This window comes from Lemur catta, chromosome 6 (assembly GCF_020740605.2).
Source record: "Lemur catta isolate mLemCat1 chromosome 6, mLemCat1.pri, whole genome shotgun sequence".
In the NCBI taxonomy this organism is placed as follows: Eukaryota; Metazoa; Chordata; class Mammalia; order Primates; family Lemuridae; genus Lemur; species Lemur catta.
Window position 1 is genome coordinate 80,629,923 of NC_059133.1, and position 21,563 is coordinate 80,651,485.

Genomic DNA, 21,563 nt, shown 5'->3' on the forward strand with positions numbered 1-21,563 from the left:
TGAAATTGCTATATTTGAAAGCACTTTAATTACCAGAAAACACAAGTGAAGCTGACTCTTTAGAATGTCTCCAATTGTTTAATCATTCGTTCATTTATTCGTCAATGTTGTATAAGGTACCAGGCACCGGGCTGGGCATTGAAGACACAGAGATGAACGAAGACAACCAGCTTTGCTGTGGCTCAGGGAACTAAAGAAGAAACTGCACCTCACTTAGGTCCCATCGCTTCCCCTTGAGAGCCAAGCTTGACTTTGAGACGAGGCAGATTTGCAGAGGAGCTTCAGGGGGCAGGGCCCAGGCCTCACTGGTCTCATCAGCCAACCAGCAGGCAATCAATGTGTTATTCGTTGAATGGAGATGAAAACGGTAGTCATTTTCATCCAATGAACTTTAAAATAGAGATGATCGAAATTCAGTTATATGTTTAAAAATGTTCCGAAGCTCCAGTACTATTCCAGAGAAACGCATCAGCAACATCTTAGCTATGAAGATCGGTCCCCTAAAGCTGAACTGGAATGCTACAGAGGGATTTATTTATATTTGGACTAAATCTCTCTGAAGAAGAGCGCTAAAGTCCAGAAGGGTCGGAGATAGGCAAGTTTCAGAAATAACACGGCCTCTGCATTGAAGGGCGTATAAGATGTGAAAATAGCCGGGCGGAGGCGGCCCGAGCCTGCAGAAGGTGACCTCCTATTTGGGGGAAGTGGGGGAGGGCGTGTGCACCCTGGAGCGCCTGTCCTTGAAGGGGATTGAGCGAGCCGAGGGGAGGGGTATAGGCGGTGCTCGAGTTTCCAATCACAATAGAGAAACCTAAGAGGCTGCGAAGGGTGCGGGGCCCCGCCTCCCCCTCCCTCCTTGCGGAGCCGGCTCCGGGGGAGACGCGCGCGGCTGACATTGTCTTCGCAGGACTCTTGCAGCGCGCCCCAGAGCCGCCTCTCTCCTGGTAAGTGTCAGCTCAGGACCCTGAGTCCTGGCTCACCGACAAGCCGGGTGGGAGGTGCAAGGGAGTAATTGTGTGGCAAGACTCGGGGAAGGACCAAGAAGCACATCTGTCCTCTGCGGCCTCCAGCCCGGAGCATCCGAAGTCGGCCCCGGGGCGGCGGGCCGTGCCCTGGAGGCGACCGTCTGCGGCCGAGCCCCAGGCTTTGTCCGCACCGCCGCAGGGCCAGTCTCCGGCCTGCGTTCCATCGGAGGAGAAACTTGTTGCATTTGCAGCTAAGAAACCGGGCCCTACTTGTCCTTGGTCGGTTCATGGTGGCCACATCCTCCCCCCTCCCCCCAGTGCCTGCTGGCGGGAGCCGGCACACGTGGCCGAGGAGCTTGGGGAGGGAGAAGGAACCAGGTGGCACGTGAAGGATGGACGATCTTGACCTTGGATATTCACATGTACTACCGCGGCAATGGAGTTTGCCCAGAGTTTGCTGGGATGCGGGTAAAGGCATCAGATGATCTGCAGTTAGGCTGCGGACGCATCCTTCCCACCAGCCGTGTGTGCACAGGTTCTTTCTGGGAATCTTTTCCTGATGCTCAGGTGCTTTGCCAGCTTTGGGTGCTCGGAGTAAGGAAGTCCTAGACTTGTCCCCAGAGACCCCATCTGAGGAGATCTGTGGCTGCTGCCTGCCCTCGTGACCTGCTGTTCTCTGCTGCCTGCCCCAGAGGAAGAGGCGGCTTGCAATTAGGGCCCGGGGAGTGGGGGAAGGGGAGAGCCGGCCCTTGCTTAGTGGGAGAATTCCAGAGCAACCGTGGATTTTAAAAGGGGTTAGAATGAGAGGTATTCTACAAAGAGGATCTTTGTTCCTGAACTTAAGGCACTGGTTCATTTGTAACGGTCGGTTTATACAGGGTGAGGAGATGTAAAGCACCAAGATTGGAAATTGTTTTTTTACCCTGTTCATTCTTTTTCCTTACAGCCAGCACTGATGTTGGCACAGGCCTGCCATAGAACGCAAACCATTTTCTTCTCATTTCTTAGAACTCCTGTTAAGGAAAAAGTAAATCAAAGCACTTTTCTCCAGAAAGATTTGAAAGAAAATGTAAAGTGGCTCGAGCTTCTAAATTGTACTTTCAGGAATTCTTTAAATTAATTTAAAAGGTCTATCAGAACAATGAGCCTGTCTTTATATAGCAACTGGATTTTTGTTTTCCACTGCTTACTGGGGCCCCTATCTATACACCTAAATGATCTTAAACCAATTAACAGTAACAAACCTAAGTGGGGAAAAACTGAACTTGTGTCTTAGTTCAACAAGGAGAGCTGCAGCATTCTTTTTTCTGAGACTGCTCAAAATGCAGGACATGTTTGAATTTCGTTTTAAGGTCATCTATTTGTGGAGGCACTTGCACGACCTTGCATCTTTTTTTCTTTTTAGCATCCACTAGGAAACTAAATGTGACCTGCAAAGGGAAAACAATCTCCTCCCAATTCAGTCCTTACAGATTGGAGAAAAATGTTTTTTTTTTTGAGACAGAGTCTCACTCTGTTGCCCAGGCTAGAGTGAGTGCCCTGGCGTCAGCCTAGCTCACAGCAACTTCAAACTCCTGGGCTCAAGCAATCCAACTGCCTCAGCCTCCCGGCTAGTTGGGACTACAGGCATGCACCACCATGTCTGGCTAATTTTTTCTACATATATTATTTTTAGCTGTCCATATAATTTCTTTCTATTTTTAGTAGAGACAGAGTCTCGCTCAGGCTGGTCTCGAACTCCTGAGCTCAAACAATCCACCAGCTTCAGTCTCCCAGAGTGCTAGGATTACAGGCGTGAGCCACGGCGCCCGGCCGAGAATAATGTTTTTTAAGAAAAAAAAAAAGGTATAGAACAAAACAGTTATTACACAGTGGTAACCAAATTCAAGTACTTTATTCTAACTCAGAGCCATGCTAACGCTTAACTTTACATATACAATTATTAAACTTGGTTTTGTTACTTAGTCCATTGCAGAGTAGAAGCAAAAACAAGACTAGGAAGCGGTGGCACAGTTTGAAACAGGTTCAGTAGCCTCGGATGCAGCAGTGTAACATGAAAAGTAAAAAGTAAAGTAAAATAGTAGACGCTATAATGAGTTACTACAATTATAAGTGATGATTACAAAGGAAAGGTTTATTTATGGTGCATGCCCTCTCTGTTCAAGGCAGGGAAGTATATTTTTTGGACTAAATTACCACAGAATTCATAAAGTTATTTCAGTAAATATAGCTATTTGTTTCAGTTATCCAGAAGACTCATCTGATTATCTGATGACACAGATAAATTTGGTGTTACCGTACAGAATGTTTTCCAACAGGTTTCAATTTTTTTTTTTAACTTCTTGGGGGCTTTGTTTTGGATGGTTGGAAAGAAACTGATTCAGAGACTGATATTCTCCTAATATCACCCCCTGAAAGGAAAATGTATTAAGTATCTGTCCACCTTCCAAGGTGGAAGAGGAATTCAGAGTGATATTTTTGCAGACTTTGCATGAACGATATTCATTGCTATTTTGTTATCATTATGTGTTTATTAAGTATGTCTGGTACACTGTGGCATGATGATGTGAAACAAAGTCCCTGTCTTCCAAGACTCACAATAACCATTAGTATGAGCAATTATATTTATAACTGGCCATTAGTTCTTTTTGACCACACTTAAATATATTAATAGTAGGCTCAAACTTAGTTTACATAGTTACATATAAATCCTTTATAGGGAAAACAGAAACAAATCAGCTAATTTAAATACTCATCTCTACAAGACAAAATGGTTACAACTTGTTAAATACTCACATGGACTCATAGGCTGAAGAGAACCCCAATTCTGATGGGCTGCGTGGATTTTTTTGCCTTACGTTCTCATTTAAATGGGTCTCATAGTTCTTACAAATATATTCTGTGTTCTAGAATATCATTAGGCTCATTTTAAGTTTTATTTAAGTTCAAAATTGCAGCAGTAACCTTTTAAGGATTATTTCCATCCAGATTTCATATGTGGTTATATGTATAATGTTTTGATTCTTTTCTTGCAGTACACAATGGCAACTCTTAAGGAAAAACTCATTGCACCCGTTGCAGAAGAAGAGGCAGGAGTCCCAAACAATAAGATCACTGTAGTGGGCGTTGGACAAGTTGGTATGGCGTGTGCTATCAGCATTCTGGGAAAGGTACATTTCAAGAGCTCCATACATGATAGACAGTTTCAGCGTGTGTATACAGTCTGGGCACTTTGGGAGTTTATCATATTTTTAAAAGATATCTTTTCTCTTGAACAATTTGGAGTAAGTTGTAGACATTCCACTTCACCTTTAAATACTTAAGTGTGAATCTCCTAATAGAATTATATTCTCCCTATGTGACCACACTAGAGTTACTGCACCTAGGGAACATAACATTAATAATTAAAATTCTCCATGTTGTCAAAAGCCATTTAGAACTGTTTTCACCCCAACCCAACGTCATATATTTTATATACTTGTCATGTCTCTTCACTCTTCTTTAATCTAGAACAACTCAATCTTTCTTTGTTTCTCATATCCTTGACATTTTTATAGAGTCCGGGTCAGTTTTGTAGGATGCCCTCCAATGCCTGTTTGTCTGATGTTTCCTTGTAATTAGGTTCAATTTAAATTTGGGGGGTGAAGTTAAGACTAGGAGATGTCATGTCCTTCTCTGTGCAATACATCAGGAGGCACATAATGTTCAATCTGTCTCCTTACTGGCGGTGCAAAATTTAGTCCCTTGATTAAAGTGGTAACAGCAAGACTTCTCCTCTCCAAAGGTCCCTTTCCTGTGTCTAATTAATAAGTAACCTATGTCGTGGCTTTGAGAGGATGTAGGAATATCCTATTATGCCCCTCAAACTTTTACCCAATAGTTTTATTTTGAAATGATTTCAAACTTACAGAAAATTTGCAAGAATAGTAAAAAAACTAAAACACCCATAAATACTTAACATTTTTATTCTTCGTTCTCTCTCCCTTTCTCTCTTTCTCTCTTTCTAAATAGATAGATGATAGAGAACATGGACATAGATATTTATATCTCTACCTGTGTATCTATCTGGATGGCTTTTTTCTAAACCATTTGAGGATAAGTTGAAGGCATTATGCTCTTTACTTCCAAGTCCTTCAGAGTACATTTCCGAAGAATAGGACATATTCTTACATAATCAGTGTGGTTATCAACACCAGGAGATTTAACATTAATACCATACTATTATCGCCTCCCACTTCTAAAGACTATTTTCCCTGTATACCTCCATAGATTTTTGGCTTACCTTACATTGTATGTCTCCCTTGTAATTCTTTAGTTTCCAAGGAAATTTTGGGGAAAGAGCCCTTTCTTATTTACTTCACTGAATTGATTCCTTATTCCTTCTGGTGGTTGCCTTAAATGTAGGAACCAAAAAGAAAAAAAAAATGCTGCCCTGCCTTGAGGGGAGAACACAGTCCCTTTGTATCATGTGAAGGCTGCCTGAATATCTGCTAGCCAAGCATATTTCTGTTTGCAAAGTTTAAATTCTAAAGGAACAAATTCTGAATCTTTACTGAGAAATAGTTATCAAAGAAATGGACTAAAATATGTAGTGTACACCAATGAAAGTTTCATGCTTTTGCATGTTTTTCTAGCCTAGTGTCAGTTGACTAGGTCCAGTCATTTAAAAGCTACCAAAGTAATATTTAATAATGTAGAAGTGACATTAGATGCTTCCCAAATTACAGGGAATTTAAATAATCACAGTTTAGTGCTTACTGTTCATGTCAGTAAAAGCAAAAAGTATTCCAGCTTACATTTCTTTTGAAAAACACATATTGAGTATGTAATTTGTTCGAAGTATTTTTAAATAAGATGCTTTATTTTAAACAACCTTAGGAGATAACTGTTTATATCCTTGTTTTCAGATGAGGTGGCTGACACTTAAAGAGATTAAGTAGCCTGAGTATGGTCACACATCTTGTAGTGGCAGAGCTGTTTTTTTGAACCCAGGACTCTGAACTCTTAACTATAGTGACTTTTCAATTCCTTTTGATTCTATGCTAGTATTTAGGCAATTAAAACATAGATGTATTAATAAGATACTAGCTGAAGGTATTTCTTTCCTCCTGGTAATCTCAAAATCTGGGCTTTTTAGGAAACTATCTGAGTTATGATTCTATAAGAAGTACCTGTGTGGTGGTTATTTTAATAATAAATTTTAAATTATCTTCAGTACATAATTTAATTGAGACTGTCTGGAGTTATATCATACTTTGGCTCAGATCAAGTGCTTGAGAAAACAGCCTCCTCTGCTAACAAACTTAGATGCTATGATTTCTGGTTTTCAATCTAATACTCCTTTTCCCTTTGTCTTTTATAAAATGGAGTATAATGCCTTAGTAATTACATGAAGACAAGTAAGGAAGAATATTTTTGAAAGCATAAATACAATGTTGAAAGACCATTTCACTCATTAAAAAATGTCTAAATCTTATTTTAATGGATAAGGATTAAAGTGTCTCAAAATTGTTTTAGTATATGATAAGGATTAGAAGCCCTACTAGTCTAATAGAGACAGGAAAAATAACAGGACCTATGCTGTGTTTGGTGAAACCTGTGAGACGGTATTATCTGTATATTACTGTTTGGGGGACGCGGGGGTGGGGGGGGGGGCGGGGCGCAAGACTCACAAGGGCTAAGCAACTTGACCAAGGTAACATAGACAGGAAGTGCTAGATCTGGCCTTTTTGAGTCCGTTCCTGGTGTGCTTTGCAGCAGGCAGCATTGCTTTGCCCTCAGAAGGTAAACAACATTATAGCATAGGAAAGACTTATGAAGGCAACTGAGGCTTCCTGGTACAATGTCTCACCATATGAAGATTATTTTCTGTAGCTTTTTTTCCCCGCTTTCCTTAGCCCATTGTTTACATAATAACCATAGTGAGCTTTTATGAAAGTAGTGGCTCCCCTGCTTGAAACTTCCCAGTAGCTTCACAGTGCATGTGTGATATACACATACATTAAATCCTGCACTCACAGTGCACATGTACTATATGTATACATTAAATCCTGCGAGCCCTCGCAGATCTCTCCCTCCCATCTCTCAGAGCAAGGCAGTGGAGCACACAACTCCAGGGAGTGCCAGGCACACAGTGGCAACAGCACCTTCCAGTGCAATGTAGTGGTTCCATCTCTGACTTCATCTCTTCTATTCTTCCTCCCAAACACCAAACTCATTTCTGCTTAAACCCTTTTACTTGCCACAGGATCTTCCTGCAAATACCGTGCCTTTGCAGGAAGACCCTCTCTGGCTTTCCAGTACAGAGTAAACTTCCTTCCCAGTAACTTTAACATCCTCCTGCCTTATGCTCTTTAAAGTGTTTCTGCCATCAGAGATCATCTTCATTTGTTTAATTCCTATTCCCTTCCTGATACATTCCATGACAGCAAAGACTTTTCTGAATTTGTTCATGACTGGATACCTGATTAGTGGAATAATACCAGGCACTTATGCGTTAAGTAAATGAATACCCCTGCTATTACTCATAAACTGCACTTATGCTTTGTCAAACTGGGGTCATAGCTTTTGCTTTTTCACGGCTTCTACTGCCAAGTTTGGCTTTTGCCCCACTACCAATCTCAGGCTCTGCGTCCTACCTGCCAGTAGGAGGATCTGAATGTTGAAATCATCCTGTTAGGGTCTTGCAGTGCTTCCAGACAAGATTATCATAAACCCTTAGCCTCTCAGTCCAACTATCTTGGGGTTTAGTGTCTATGCTTGCTTCAGTCAACTATAGCCATGTTCTCACAGTACAAACAGCATAATAAGTCTCTTAGGAGGAGCAGTGTAATTACACACGTATTGCAAAGTAGTTTTTACAGTGTAGGACTCCGGCTTAAAAATAGGACATAATTAAAACTTGGCCTTTACACAAAGATAGACAGATTAATGGAACAGGCTAAAAGCTTAGAAATGGACCAAAGTAAAATTTAATAATGTAGAAGTGACATTTCAGAGGGGAAGAAAAACAAATTATTGAATAAACGGTGCTTGTCCATTTAGTTAATTATTTGGAAAAAGTTATACCTTTTCCTCCCACAAAATTTCGTGCAGACTAGTCACTTGAATATCAAAATGCAGGCATCGAAGATTACAGCATTGGTGGTAGCAATTTATTATCTAAGAGAAACGAGAGACAGAATGAATATATGGCTGTGTCAGGTCCACAGAGGACTTTAGATTAAAAGCCATTTTAACATGTTAAGCATGATTTCAACAGTGATAGTCTTGGCTTCTAACTCACCTTGCTCCTATATAAGATTATTTACTTATGCTTACTTTTAATGTTAATGTATTTACAGCTTAAGTGAAATATATATGGTAAGTTCATAGTTTATAAAACATGACAATATGGACGGAGATATATTTGAGCCAAACACCACATCAATACTTGGTCACACAGTCACACATCGTCTATTTCTATGCCTCTGCATTGGAGGATATTCAGTCGCACAGATGCAGCTAAATTCAGTGCTACAATTTTTAAGTGTTGGATCTCTTCCTTCCTTGTCAGCTGAGTATGTACTTCTCAGGCAATTCTCTACACCCACTGAAACAGACAGGATCTGAGATCCTGTGACATCCTTTTCCACTGAAGCACAAAATTGTTTTGCCTTGTTGACTTTAGCACCACACATGTGCTGTTACTAAAATAAGAATGATATTCCTAGTGCTCCCTACCTTGACAGAACGTTAACGATATTAAGTTATATTGTATTAACTTAGGGCTTAAAAGACACAAATGTGGATTTTGTGTGATCTTGTCAAAGGCTGTAAAGGATCAAAACAGTTTTGAAAGTGTCAAAATGTGTGTAAGTAAAAATTAATGCCAATATTTAGTATACATGGAAATGAGAAAATAATTCCCAAATGATCCACAATTCACAAATGGTCGTTTCAAAAGTTTGCTGTTAATTTAGTTGCTTAGAACTGAGAATATATTTGATCACCGGGAGGCTTCAGTTTTAGAGAAACCCTCATAAGCAAGCCCACTGTAACTCATTTCTTGAGGCTGGACAGCCACTCAGATTTTAGGGACAGGGGACCGAGCTCATTCGTTGTCCTACAGGAAGCCGGACCTGCGCTATCCAGCAAGCTAAAGTAGGTCAGATTTTCCTACTGGCTGTCTCACTTCTCTGCTTCTGTGGAGCACCCCAAGTTGGCCCATGCCAACTGGCCTATTCTATCCTTCAAATGCTTCCTGAACCCCAGTTACTTGACTTTTCCCCATTAACACCCCTCACCTGTGTGTGTAGCTGATCTCACTTCTGTCCTTAGTAGAGGTACAATTGACCCTTGAGCAACACGTGTTTGAACTGTGCGGGTCCACTTATAAGCGGATTTTTTTCAACTAAATGCGCAGGTGGAAAATACAGGACGCATAGCCTGCAAGTACAGAAGGTTGACTTAAGAGAACTGGGCAGGGCAGGCAACTGTGGGACTTGAGCATGCGCAGATATTGGTATGCAGGAAGGGGGTCCTTAAGCCTATCCCCCCACCCCCAGCATACCATGGGAGGACTATGCATTTCTAAGACGGCTCCAGTATTGATATTCTATTAAGCTGATTATCTTGATAACAGCCCTAAAAACAGTAAAGACGAGGACCTGGTGATTTTTCAAAAGGAGGGGTAACCATTTTTTAGGTAGTTTGTAAATTATGGATTCCCATAAGATAATGCAATTTTTTATTAAAGGTTGTTTAGATGCATCTAGATTGACCATCCCTTCCTTCTCATTTTTACAAGAAGAAAAGATCAAGGACTTGCCAAAGAACACACATGATTATTGAAAGGAGAATTTCTTTTTTCCTTCCCACTATTCATGAGAGATTCAGAGAACATATAAAATGAAACTAGATCAAGATCAAATAGTATATTTGTTGATTTTGAGTTTATTTTGGATGAGGGCAGGAAATGACAATTGGAATAGAAAACAAAGGAACTTTGAGACTGGGCAGGTTTCAGAGACACGCGTCTGGACTGATTATATATGGAAAAAATCTACCAGTCCTGGACCGATCCATCCATGAGACTCTCTTCCCTTTTCCCACCAAGACATTTCAGTTGATCAGAGCTAACTTGAGGATTCCAAACCTTGATGGGACTTCAAGTCCTACTCTAAACTCACACTCTGTTGATTTAAACCAAATCTTCCCTCTCAGAAACCCACCAAGCTAGGGTGACCTCAGGGATGGGCACATTGCCCAAGGATGTTTCTGTGTCTGGATGAATCTCTTTTCAACAATCTTCCCCTCCTTAATGTGAAGCCTTATATGCCCTGGGCTTACCGTTGAACCAAACTGGTTTCATAAGGAATCTTTAAGACTACATTTTTTTTTGAGACAGGGTCTCACTCTGTCACCAAGACTAGAGTACAGTGGCGTCATCATAGCTCACTGCACCCTCAAACTACTGGGCTCCAGCAGTTCTGCTTTGGCCTCCCCAAGTACTTGGGACTACAGGCACACTCCACACCTGGCTAATTTTTCCCCAATACTTTTGTAGAGATGGGGTCTTGCTCTTGCTGAGGCTGGTCTTGAACTCCTGGCCTCAAGTGATTCTCCCACCTCGGCCTCCCTGAGTGCTGGGATTACCAGGTGTGAGCCACCACACCACCCTAAGTCTACATATTCTTGAGTCACAGTTTATGTCATGCTACTTGAATCCTAGTTGAGTAGCTAACTTCATGGTAAAATTCTTAAGGTTTTTAGACATTGTGTCCTTAGCCATTTAAAAGGACTCTTTGTGTTGGATGTTGAGCTGAGGAATTCTAGGGTAGCTTAGGCACTCTACTAATACCCGTTTTTGTGTTTGTAGTCTCTGGCTGATGAACTTGCTCTTGTGGATGTTTTGGAAGACAAGCTTAAAGGAGAAATGATGGATCTGCAGCATGGGAGCTTATTTCTTCAGACATCTAAGATTGTGGCAGATAAAGGTAATTTTATTTCATACCCCAAGTGATCTAATATTGATTTTTTTAATGATAAAAAATACATTTGGGATGCATCTTACAGCATAATAGGCTTATGTTTTAATTAGGAAAAGTTGAAGTTTTAAAACAATTATTTCAATAACTGTTAATAAAATGTTCAAGATCTAGTTTAGTGATTTCAAATTACTGAAATTCTTATCTTGTAAAATTTTTCCCTTTTTTCTCATTTTATCAAATTCTGATTTTTCTACTATAGTCTACTTTTCATTTCTAATATATTAATTTTACATTCATTCATTAATGGGAAATCACTAAAAATGAGTTTGCTAGCCATAAATGGTAATTGATAAGTCACTAAGAGAAAATAACAAATTGTGATTTATAGCATTGTTTGGTTTATTGTACCATCTTTGTCCTATAGGCCGATTTTCTTTTATAAATTTCTAGAAACCTGCTTCCTAGCCATTCTTTTGAAATGTGCCCGTAGGAAGTTGACATTTTCACATTGGAAGTGTATGTAGAAAGTGATCGTGTATACCATGCTTCACACTGCCACGCTAGTTATCTTTATCCCTAAAACAGATGCTTTTTCTAAAATGAAAGTTTGAGTATATTCCTTAAAGATTTCTTGTCCTTTTGTACACCTTTGTCTATATTCTAAAACTCTATCAGGGCCTACACAGATCTTCTCAATTTGAACACAACCTGCCTTTCCACACATCTCAACTTCCTCCTCTCCTCCCTCGTTCTCTGTTATAAAATTAGTCTTCCCGTCCTGGTGAATATGGCGTTGGCAGTTTGTTCTTTTTTTCTAGATCCAACCATCCTTAAGGACAAACTCAAGTAATTATTTCCATTAACTCTCTCCCACATACCTTCTCCACATTTGATAATGTCACATTTTAGGACATTATATCACAAGGGCTTTGTTTATATCTGTTTGAGAACAGAAATATTTTAGACCCCAAATAATATTTGTACAAGGTAATTTGAGTGCCTTGAAGAAACTACATAATAGCTATTATTGATTGAATTAGTGACATTCTGGGTACTGTGTGAAACATTTTGCTTGTATTTCTCATGTTATTGCATCTTCACAACAACCCTATGAAGTATAGCTGCTATAATTACCCCCATGTTATGGGAGAGGAACCTGACAACGTATTAACTGTCAAGTCATATTGCAACACAGTTTAATTATATGAATCATCCATGGCTATTGAGTCTCATGATCACATCAAATCGTAATGTTGGTACGTTTTGTCAAAGGACACACTTCCTTGAGAAAAAAAAAAGTGTTCTTTAGAGAAACTCACACTGCTAAAAAGTGAATAAGCCTTAAAATACTGAGTATTAGCAATCTAAGTTCAGGTTCCAGCCAAAACAAACACTTCCGTGCCTTCTTTCCATTTATAGATAATGAACATTTTATAAGCTATAAGTTCTAGAAGTTTGTTTCGATGAAGAGTTGCACTAATGTACCTGTTTTTGCCTCTCTTTCTTAGATTACTCTGTGACCGCCAATTCTAAGATTGTGGTGGTAACTGCAGGCGTCCGTCAGCAAGAGGGGGAGAGTCGTCTCAATCTGGTGCAGAGAAATGTTAATGTCTTCAAGTTCATTATTCCCCAGATTGTCAAGTACAGTCCTGATTGCATCATAATTGTGGTTTCCAACCCAGGTATTGTACTTTAAGTCTCAATTCCATTAAGTTCACTGTTTTGGGAGTTTTGTTGTTTTGGACTTAAAATCTGTGTCAGTATTCGCTTACAGAAGCAATGCACATGTCTTCTGTTACTGGTCACAAAGGAGTGGTGATTTTTTGTAAAGATTATCCTGGGCTGCAGAATGCAACATTTGAATGTGGCTTCCATTTGTAAGAAACATTTCAATATATTTGATCTTCTGATTCTGGAAAATCCTATTCTTCTGAATTGAATCAGAATGAAGAGTTGAAGAAAGCCATTAACCAGTTCTGTTTTAAAGATAGAAGTGGACTGTATTGATGGACCAATACAAGTTAACACCATATGTTGGGACTTAAAAACTGCTTTCCTTATTAAATTAACATCTGCAGAATAAATGTTAACTGACTAGAGAGTGCTACATTTTTAGACTGAACAGTTAAGATTCATTCTATATCACACTTCTTTTGTTTATAATTTGCCGCCCAGCTTACCGCATACTGGTGAGAATAGTAGATACATTGATGGAATAGGAAAACTGATTCTTTTTGATACTTTTCATACAGAAAGACTATGAATAAGAGCCAGGGAAATCTTACAGTTTATTGAATATTGAGAGTTGGGAGCCAGCAAGGATAGAGATTATTTCAGTGTTTTTCTTACTCTCTGCAAACCGAGATTGGGTTTCATTAAACAGTACAGTCTTATATAAAACTTCTCATAAATATGTATATACACCAGGTAGGTGTAGAACAGGGATGACGAGTAGCTATGATATATTAAGTTGCTGCATCCTATCCCTCAGGCAGACATGAGTAACTGATTATACCACTTTCTAGGTATAGCTTCACAGCCTGATTCTCCAGGGAGTCACTTCTACCAAATCAAAGTTGGCAAAGAAAAGTTATTTAGTCCAAAGCGTCCTTAAAATATCTTAGCTAGTATGTATGGATGAGTGTGGAGGGGGAGACTGAAGGATTAACTTCCAGCTCGGCTCCTTACCTTCCTTGTGTGCGCATTTGTACACTTTTTGCAGCGTATTAGCCCATATGTGCCGTGATCCTGTCTGGACTAACAAGTTTTACCTCTGTGGTTTCAAGGCTATGCCACACTGGAACAAAGGTTCTGTCATGGATGTTCTTTTATTAAACTGTAGCATATGTTAATATCGTGTATTATCACAATTGTTTACTGAATAATCTCATGTCCAGAAAATTTATAGTTGCATGCCTTGGTAATTTAGTAATCAAGGGATTTTTGGTTTGTGATGAGAGTCCTTACAATCGTGGGACATTAGAGTTGGTAGAAACTTAAGTGACAGTCTCACTCCTAATTGACATAGCAGTTGAAGTCAGTTTGGATTTACTTACATATACTATCTCTAACATTTTTAGTGGACATTCTTACGTATGTTACCTGGAAACTAAGCGGATTACCCAAGCACCGTGTGATTGGAAGTGGGTGTAATCTGGATTCTGCTAGATTTCGCTATCTCATGGCTGAAAAACTTGGCATTCATCCCAGCAGCTGCCATGGTTGGATTCTGGGAGAACATGGCGACTCAAGTGGTAAAAAAAAATAGAGAATATTTACTGCATACTTAAGATACTGGTTTTGCCATTCTGAATTGTTTTATTTTAAATATTTTATGAATTTTGACATACCTCAGAAAAGTTGTGAAAACAGCAGTTAATTCTTGTATTCTACTCCTATTTCCTTTATCATTTACTTTCTCATCCATCTACCTTTACCCTCATCCATTGAGCATAATCAGTCATTTTACCCTTTTCTCCATAAGTCCTTTAGTGTGTATTTCCTAAAAACAAGGATTTTCTTTTTTGTAACCACAGTACGCTTATGCAAATCAGGAAATGTAACATTGATACAATATTATCTAATCCAGAATCTATATTCAAATGTTACCAACTATCTCAATAATGTCCTCTAAAGCCTTTTTCTTAATTGGAATCCGTTCTAGGATTGCACATTACATCTAGTTATATCTCCCTAGTCTCCTTCAGCTTGGAACAGTCCCTCAGTCTGTCTTTGTTTCTCATGATCTTAACATTCTTCAAAAGTCAGGTGAGTTATTTTGTAGAATGCCCATCGGTATAGGTTTGTCTGATTATTTCTTCAGGATTAGGTTGAGCTTATGTGCTTTTGGCACAAATACCATAGCAGTGAGACTATAACCTTCAAATGACATCATATCCAAAGGCACCCAATGTCAGCGTGTCCCATGATTGGTGATGTTAACTGCATTTGCTTAGTTAAAGTTGAGTTTGCTAGGTTAATCAACATGAAGTTACTGTTCTTCCTTTGTGATTAATAATAAGTAATTTATAGGAAAATGCTTTGATACTGACTAGGTAACTATCTGATTCCTCAACAATTGTTTGCCTGCTAAGTTTAACATCCATTAGTGATTCTTGGTTGAATAAATTACCATGATAGTTGTCAAACATGGTATCCATTATTTATTCTATATTAGTTGTATTCTACTGTAAGAGAGAGCTTTTTCTTTTCCTCCCTTTATTTATGCTTTCATTTATTTATAGAGCCCTTTGTTGTTTTCTGGCACAAGAAGTTGTACCAGCCTCATCTTCAATTTTCCTTTTCTCAATGCTAGAATCATGGGTTCTTTTTAGTGGTGAATGGTAATTAGAAACCAAGATTTAGGCATACATGAGCTCATGCCACTGGCATATCTTTGCTTCTAGTCCCTTTCAGTAGACAGAGCTGTTAAATCCCTTGTCTATTGAAGAGGGAATGAATTGGATAAGAAAAGCTTTTAGCTAACTCTTGTCTACTCTTCTACAATGTAAAATAAACCTTACTTTAAATGAAATCTTATTTTTAATAAACCATCAATCATAACTATCAATCATTTAACTATAAGGTCAAACTTAAATATTTTCTTTAGGAATTTAAATAGAAATAAAAAATTACTGGACATAAAGTAGCCATTATAAAAGAGCAACATTAAAATGTTTTGTTTTAAATTAATATTTATGTTCCAAACAATTTTATATAAAGTTTTATATAAAACCATTTTTAACAATTCTGACTCTATCTCATAAATCTAAACCTATTTACTAAACCAAAATATGTTGAATAGACTCATGTCATAATTATAATACTAAAATAAAATAATCAAATAATAAAACTATAATCTAAAACATTTTAATATTAATAATGGTGATAAATAATATTTATTTTACCAAGTTCATTTTTGCCCTATATGCAAAGGACTATTTTCTCTCTAAGGCTAAGGTATAAATTTTCCTTTGAATTCAGTGAGATTTTGCAATGTGATTTTTAGTAAAGACTTTACCTTGATGTTGTAAGAATTTTTTCTTATAACTATTGTATAATTTATTTGTGTTTTTTTAATAGAATAATGCTCATTTCTTTCCTGATACATTGTACTGCTTTATTCAAGAGTTGTTCATATCCAAGGACTTGTCTGAATTTTTATTCGTTCAAATTGTAATAGTTGTGTGTTTCCCTCTTGATCAGGTTAATTTGAGCATGTAAAGTTTTTAGCCAGGCAACTCCCTGATTTAAATCTCTCTTCTGTCATCTTCACAAGATATGTGACTGGCAAGTTCTTAACTTCTCTGAACTTTGTTTCCTCATCTATAAAATAAGAAAAATTATGCTACTTACGTTCTATATAAAAAATATTTAGTACAATATCTGGTGTACATTAAAAGTTCAATAATTGCTAGTTATTATAATTATAGGATTACCAGATTCATAGATGAGAAGTAATATTACATGTTCTCTAGTTAGTAAGAAAAAAAATTAAGACAAAATAGGTGACATGGCGTGTTGAAGAACCTTTAGCTAGTTAGTGGCATAACTACAACTAGAATCATGGCTTGTGACTCCTGCCCAATGTTCTTTTCTCTCATGGCTGTCTTTCCCAAAACATCTGGTGTTTGGTTTTTTTGTTTGTTTGTTTGTTTTCTATTTCCATATTGATTTATATTGTCTACATGAAATGAAGAAGAATTAAAGAGTGCTTACATAGGCATGATTATGCAGATTTTATAGTTTTCATCAAAGATGAAATGTCCAATTAGCCTGACTTGGCAGGGGTTGTGGACTAAAAGGATGAGCAGTTGACCTTTCTTAGCTGTTTTAGTCATACTAGACTTTACCCCACACCTTTGCCCATATTTCCAGAGTCTATAATGTTTTCCAAAGGTCCCCAGAGAACATATAACTTAGGTTTCAAGTTCCAGTTCAAAGACCTGATTTTTTTATAAGTCTTTCTGGCACTCTTCTACCTTACATTAAATAGACTCTTATTTTTATTGTGCTGTTATAATTATACTGTATTTAAGTATAATTAATACCGTATTTGGGTCTTATTCTAAGTTTTTTGTTTTTTATTTTTACTTTATTTTAGAAGAAAAGGTATATATTAGAAAAATCGGCAGGAGCAACATTAAAAATTCCTAAAACTAAAAGTTTAAGATAGTCACAAACTAGCATCCCTTGTGATTTCACCAACCTAGAGAAAGGCAAAGAATTTCATATTCTCTGTAACTAGGACACAGCATTTCTGTTTTGCACCAACATTGCTGAAAGTTAAAAGGTCAGATGTGTTGCTATTTGAAGGCAAACGTCAACCTTCAGTTCTAAAGGAACTGTATTGGAGTCACTTGTCATCAGAGCAGTTTCAGTTGGTATTCGGTCGCTTGCATCAAAGATGAAATCTGAACTAAGAGAAGAAAAGATTTTTAAAAATAGTGGCAGTAATATCTAGAATGTTTGTCCCCCCCCCCTTTTTTTTTTTTTACAGTGGCTGTGTGGAGTGGAGTGAATGTGGCAGGTGTTTCTCTCCAGGAATTGAATCCAGAAATGGGAACAGACAATGATAGTGAAAATTGGAAAGAAGTCCATAAGATGGTGGTTGAGAGGTAAGGGGAGGAAATGAATTATTCATTCATTTAGATGAATAATTTCATCTAAAAGTAAAGATAAAATTACAAACAATTACCATGGCTGCCTGCTGAGATAAACTCTTAATGTAGTAATTAAGCAGTTGTTATGTTTTGAAACTGGGGAGACAATTTAACTGGTGCAACTTGCTATGCCAGTTGCCCCAGGGAAAGTAAATATCTTCTCTCTAGAGAAAGTACATGGTAGAGGTAATTAACAAGGGTGAAGGGCCTTCAAATTGCCTCCTATCAACAAATAAGATTTATTTATCCAGAAAGGTAAACTTAGACACTGTTCGTCTCATAATTGCCTAAAATAAATACTTGCTAACTGATTGCTAAGTCTTTAAGCTGTTCTGTATTTACCTTTCCGCACTCAACGAAAGATATTCCCCACACGTTTTTTTGTTGTTGTTTTATTTTTTGAAGCTGTCTTTTGTTGCCAACCATGTCCTCTTTCTATGACCTTCATGCTCATCATAAAATAAGATGTCATTTTGGACTAAAGACTATGGGGCTCAGATTCAAATCATGGCACTGACACTGTGGTCTTTGGGAAGCCATTTAACCTTTAAGATGAATCTCAGTCTTCTCCTGTAAAGTCATGTGGTAATAGACTTATTGTTAAAATTAAATAAAAACACACACGCACACTCACTGGTAGACATTTAATAAGTGTTAGCTATTATTATTTGCAGAGAATTTTTAGAACAAGATGTCTCAGATATGGAACCATTTTGTGTGGTTCAATTATAATTATTTTTTCCAAGAATTTTAATTGTATGTGGAGAAAAAGGATCTAAAAGAAGTTGAAAGGGTCTTTAGAATTTCAGTTAACATAATCCCTTTATTTTACAAATGAGAACTGGGGCTCACCCAGGTAATGGAATTTGCGCAGGATCTTCTCGTTAGGGATAGATTGCATTAAATCCTATTTCCTGATAACTCAGCTAGAGTCACTTCTGCTACCTCTCACGTGCCAGTGCTTCTGGGGGTTTTGAGGTATACAATTTGCATTCAAATAATTGCCAGACAAGATATTGTCATCACGTTTCTCTTATGTTAGTTGATTATAATATTTTAAATGACAACGGAAAGTGGGACCCACAATTGAGATATATTTTGCCCTTTTATTTTCATTGTTTTCTGATTTCATTAATATGTTTGGAAAATTCGTGTTCATGAATTAGTTACATTGGTTGGAAAATACATTTTTGCCATGGTGACTTTATAAATATTCACTTATACGATAAGCTATTTAAATTTATCGAAACATTTATGTAGTGCCTACCATGTCCTTACAGTTTTAAGCATTTTACACATATATTAACTCATTTATCACTCATAATAACAAATAACTATTGTTATCCCCATTTTCAAGAAGAGAACATTGAGACAATAAAGGTTAAATAATCTGCCCAAGATTAGTTAGTAAGAGACAGAGCAGGAGTTAAACCCAGAGAGTCTGATTTCAATGATCTCTTTTATGTTTTTTTTTCCCCCTTAGTGCCTACGAAGTTATCAAGCTAAAAGGATATACCAATTGGGCCATTGGATTAAGTGTAGCTGATCTTATTGAATCCATGCTAAAAAATCTATCCAGGATTCATCCGGTATCAACAATGGTGAAGGTAAGACAAACTACCGCAAAATATAATATTTCCAGCATTGTATTCTATAAATAGATTCATTTAAAGGAGGACCAGATACAGTCAAAGAAAGTATATGATCAATTAAATATAATAGCATTTAAAGTTGGTGTACTGAAGTATAGATTGTCCTTCATGTAGCGCTTGATACTTTAGCAAATTTAGTTTAATTCAAAAGCCATGGAGCAATCATACAAAATAGTTAAGTAGAAATTCATTAGTTTTTAAACAAAATTACTGTTGTATTAAAACACTGTAAAACAACTAACTCATTTTCTACAATTGAATGTCATGGGTGGAAAGGTAATGGGAGAATGCAGTAGATTAAAAGGAACTTGGAAAAGAGATTTGGGGGTAAAACATGATGTCAGGTGTTTGGTGTTTTTTCTTTTTGAGACAGTCTCACTCTGTTGCCTGGGCTAGAGTGCCGTGGTGTCAGCCTAGCTCACAGCAACCTCAAACTCCTGGGCTCAAGCAATCCTCCTGCCTCAGCCTCCCAAATAGCTGGGACTACAGGCATGCGCCACCATGCCCAGCCAATTTTTTTCTATATATGTTTTTAGCTGTCCAAATCATTTTTTTATTTTTAGTAGAGATGGGGTCTCACTCTTGCTCAGGCTGGTCTCAAACTCCTGAGCTCAAACAATCTGCCCGCCTCTGCCTTCCAGAGTGCTAGGATTACAGGCATGAGCCACCGAGCCTGGCCCATGTACAAAAATTTTTGAAATTAAAAGTTTTAAAAATTATTTTAACCTTGCATTCCAGTGTGGTTGAGGTCAAGAAAAAAAGAAAAAAAGAAAAGAAAATATTATTTTGTTTGATGTAATTAAATAATCTGATTACTCATGTAGTTAAATTGGCCCTGTGAATAAATTGCCCTAAAGTTTGTCTAAGCAGAGAAAAATACTACATAGAATAGTCAATAAAGTTCAATAAAGTACTTGTTACCTTCTGAGAAATATCGAATTTTATCATAGTATATGTTTGCATATTGTATTTAGAAAACCTAATTCAAAACACACACTGAGGAAATATGAACCTCTGGATGATAAAGATTAGGTTAGGGATTGAGTTTGTGCTCATCAAGTTTTCCTACAATCCTTTCTCTTCAAACATGGGCACTTTGATCATCCTTACGTACGATTTCCTGCGTTAACCCCGTGCTTTTGTTGCTCTGGCAGGGGATGTATGGCATTGAGAATGAAGTCTTCCTGAGCCTCCCGTGTATCCTCAACGCTCGGGGATTAACCAGTGTTATCAACCAGAAGCTAAAGGATGATGAGGTGGCTCAGCTCAAGAAAAGTGCAGATACCCTGTGGGACATCCAGAAGGACCTGAAAGACCTGTGACTGCTGAGCTCTAGGCTGTAGAAATTCAAAAACTACAATGTGATTAACCCTGAGCCTTTAGTTTTCATCCATGTACATGGATCCTAGTTTGCTTTTATCTTCCTAAATAAGTGAATTTGGGCTCACAGAATCAAAGCCCGTGCTTGATTTAATGCTAGCAATATGAGCCCTCGAGCAAATAAAATTAACTCTATCATAGTGTTCCTTCTGTTTCTGGGATTTGTTCTTTAATGGTTTCTGAAAGATTTTGGTCAGTCTTTCAAATAATTCTTCCCACACACCATAAATGTCTCTAAATTCCAACATCATTTACACTCTATTTTCTATATTTCTCCATCCAGATAGCATAAAAATTCTTTGTTGCGGCATGTGCCACGATTTTGTTATTGTTGTATTGAGACTATGGTTACCATTGTAAGGTTACAAAGTGAAGAAGTTGTAATGGATGTCAATCTGTGTGACATTTACAGGGATGTCCATTTTAATTCCCTAAAGAAGAACCCCTAAAACAGGTTTGGAAAATTAGAATTAGCTTTGTTAGAGTTAGCTCTATTTGATAGTGAAGGAAAAAGACAGCTTGGGATGAATTATCCAGATCCAGGCTACTGGGAGGCAGAGGCAGCATAGTGAGGGGATTCACAGGGGGACTTAAGGCAGACTGCCTTTAACAAAGTTCCCAATTTACATGTAATACCTTTTTTTTTTTTTGCCTGCTCCTCCATGGGTTGGATACATGTTAATATCTAAGGATCAGTTTAGGTAGTGTTAAAAGAATGGGCTTTGGTGTCACATAAACCTGGGTTTGAGGGCCAGCCCTGTCATTTAACTGTGATCTTGGGCAAGTTAACCACTCCTAAGTCTCAATTGCCTCACCTATAGAACAATGATAATAATGGTACCCCTTCATTATGGGTTGTATAAGTTAAATGAGAAAATTTGTATAAAACTCTTAACAAAAAGCTTGGTCATAAGAGTATAGCAGTTGACACTT

General features: G+C 37.8%; 1 protein-coding gene across 1 annotated transcript; it reads left to right on the forward strand.

Moving 5' to 3' along the window:
* The first annotated feature begins 836 nt into the window (after nucleotides 1-836).
* Nucleotides 837-20,776, forward strand: LDHB (lactate dehydrogenase B). The gene is made up of 8 exons (XM_045554221.1): nucleotides 837-944; nucleotides 4,001-4,135; nucleotides 10,825-10,942; nucleotides 12,445-12,618; nucleotides 14,017-14,190; nucleotides 17,436-17,553; nucleotides 19,082-19,205; nucleotides 20,405-20,776. The coding sequence occupies exons 2-8, from the start codon at nucleotides 4,007-4,009 to the stop codon at nucleotides 20,570-20,572; spliced, it is 1,005 nt and encodes a 334-aa protein (XP_045410177.1). The 5' UTR covers nucleotides 837-944; nucleotides 4,001-4,006; the 3' UTR covers nucleotides 20,573-20,776.
* Nucleotides 20,777-21,563: the final 787 nt, after the last annotated feature.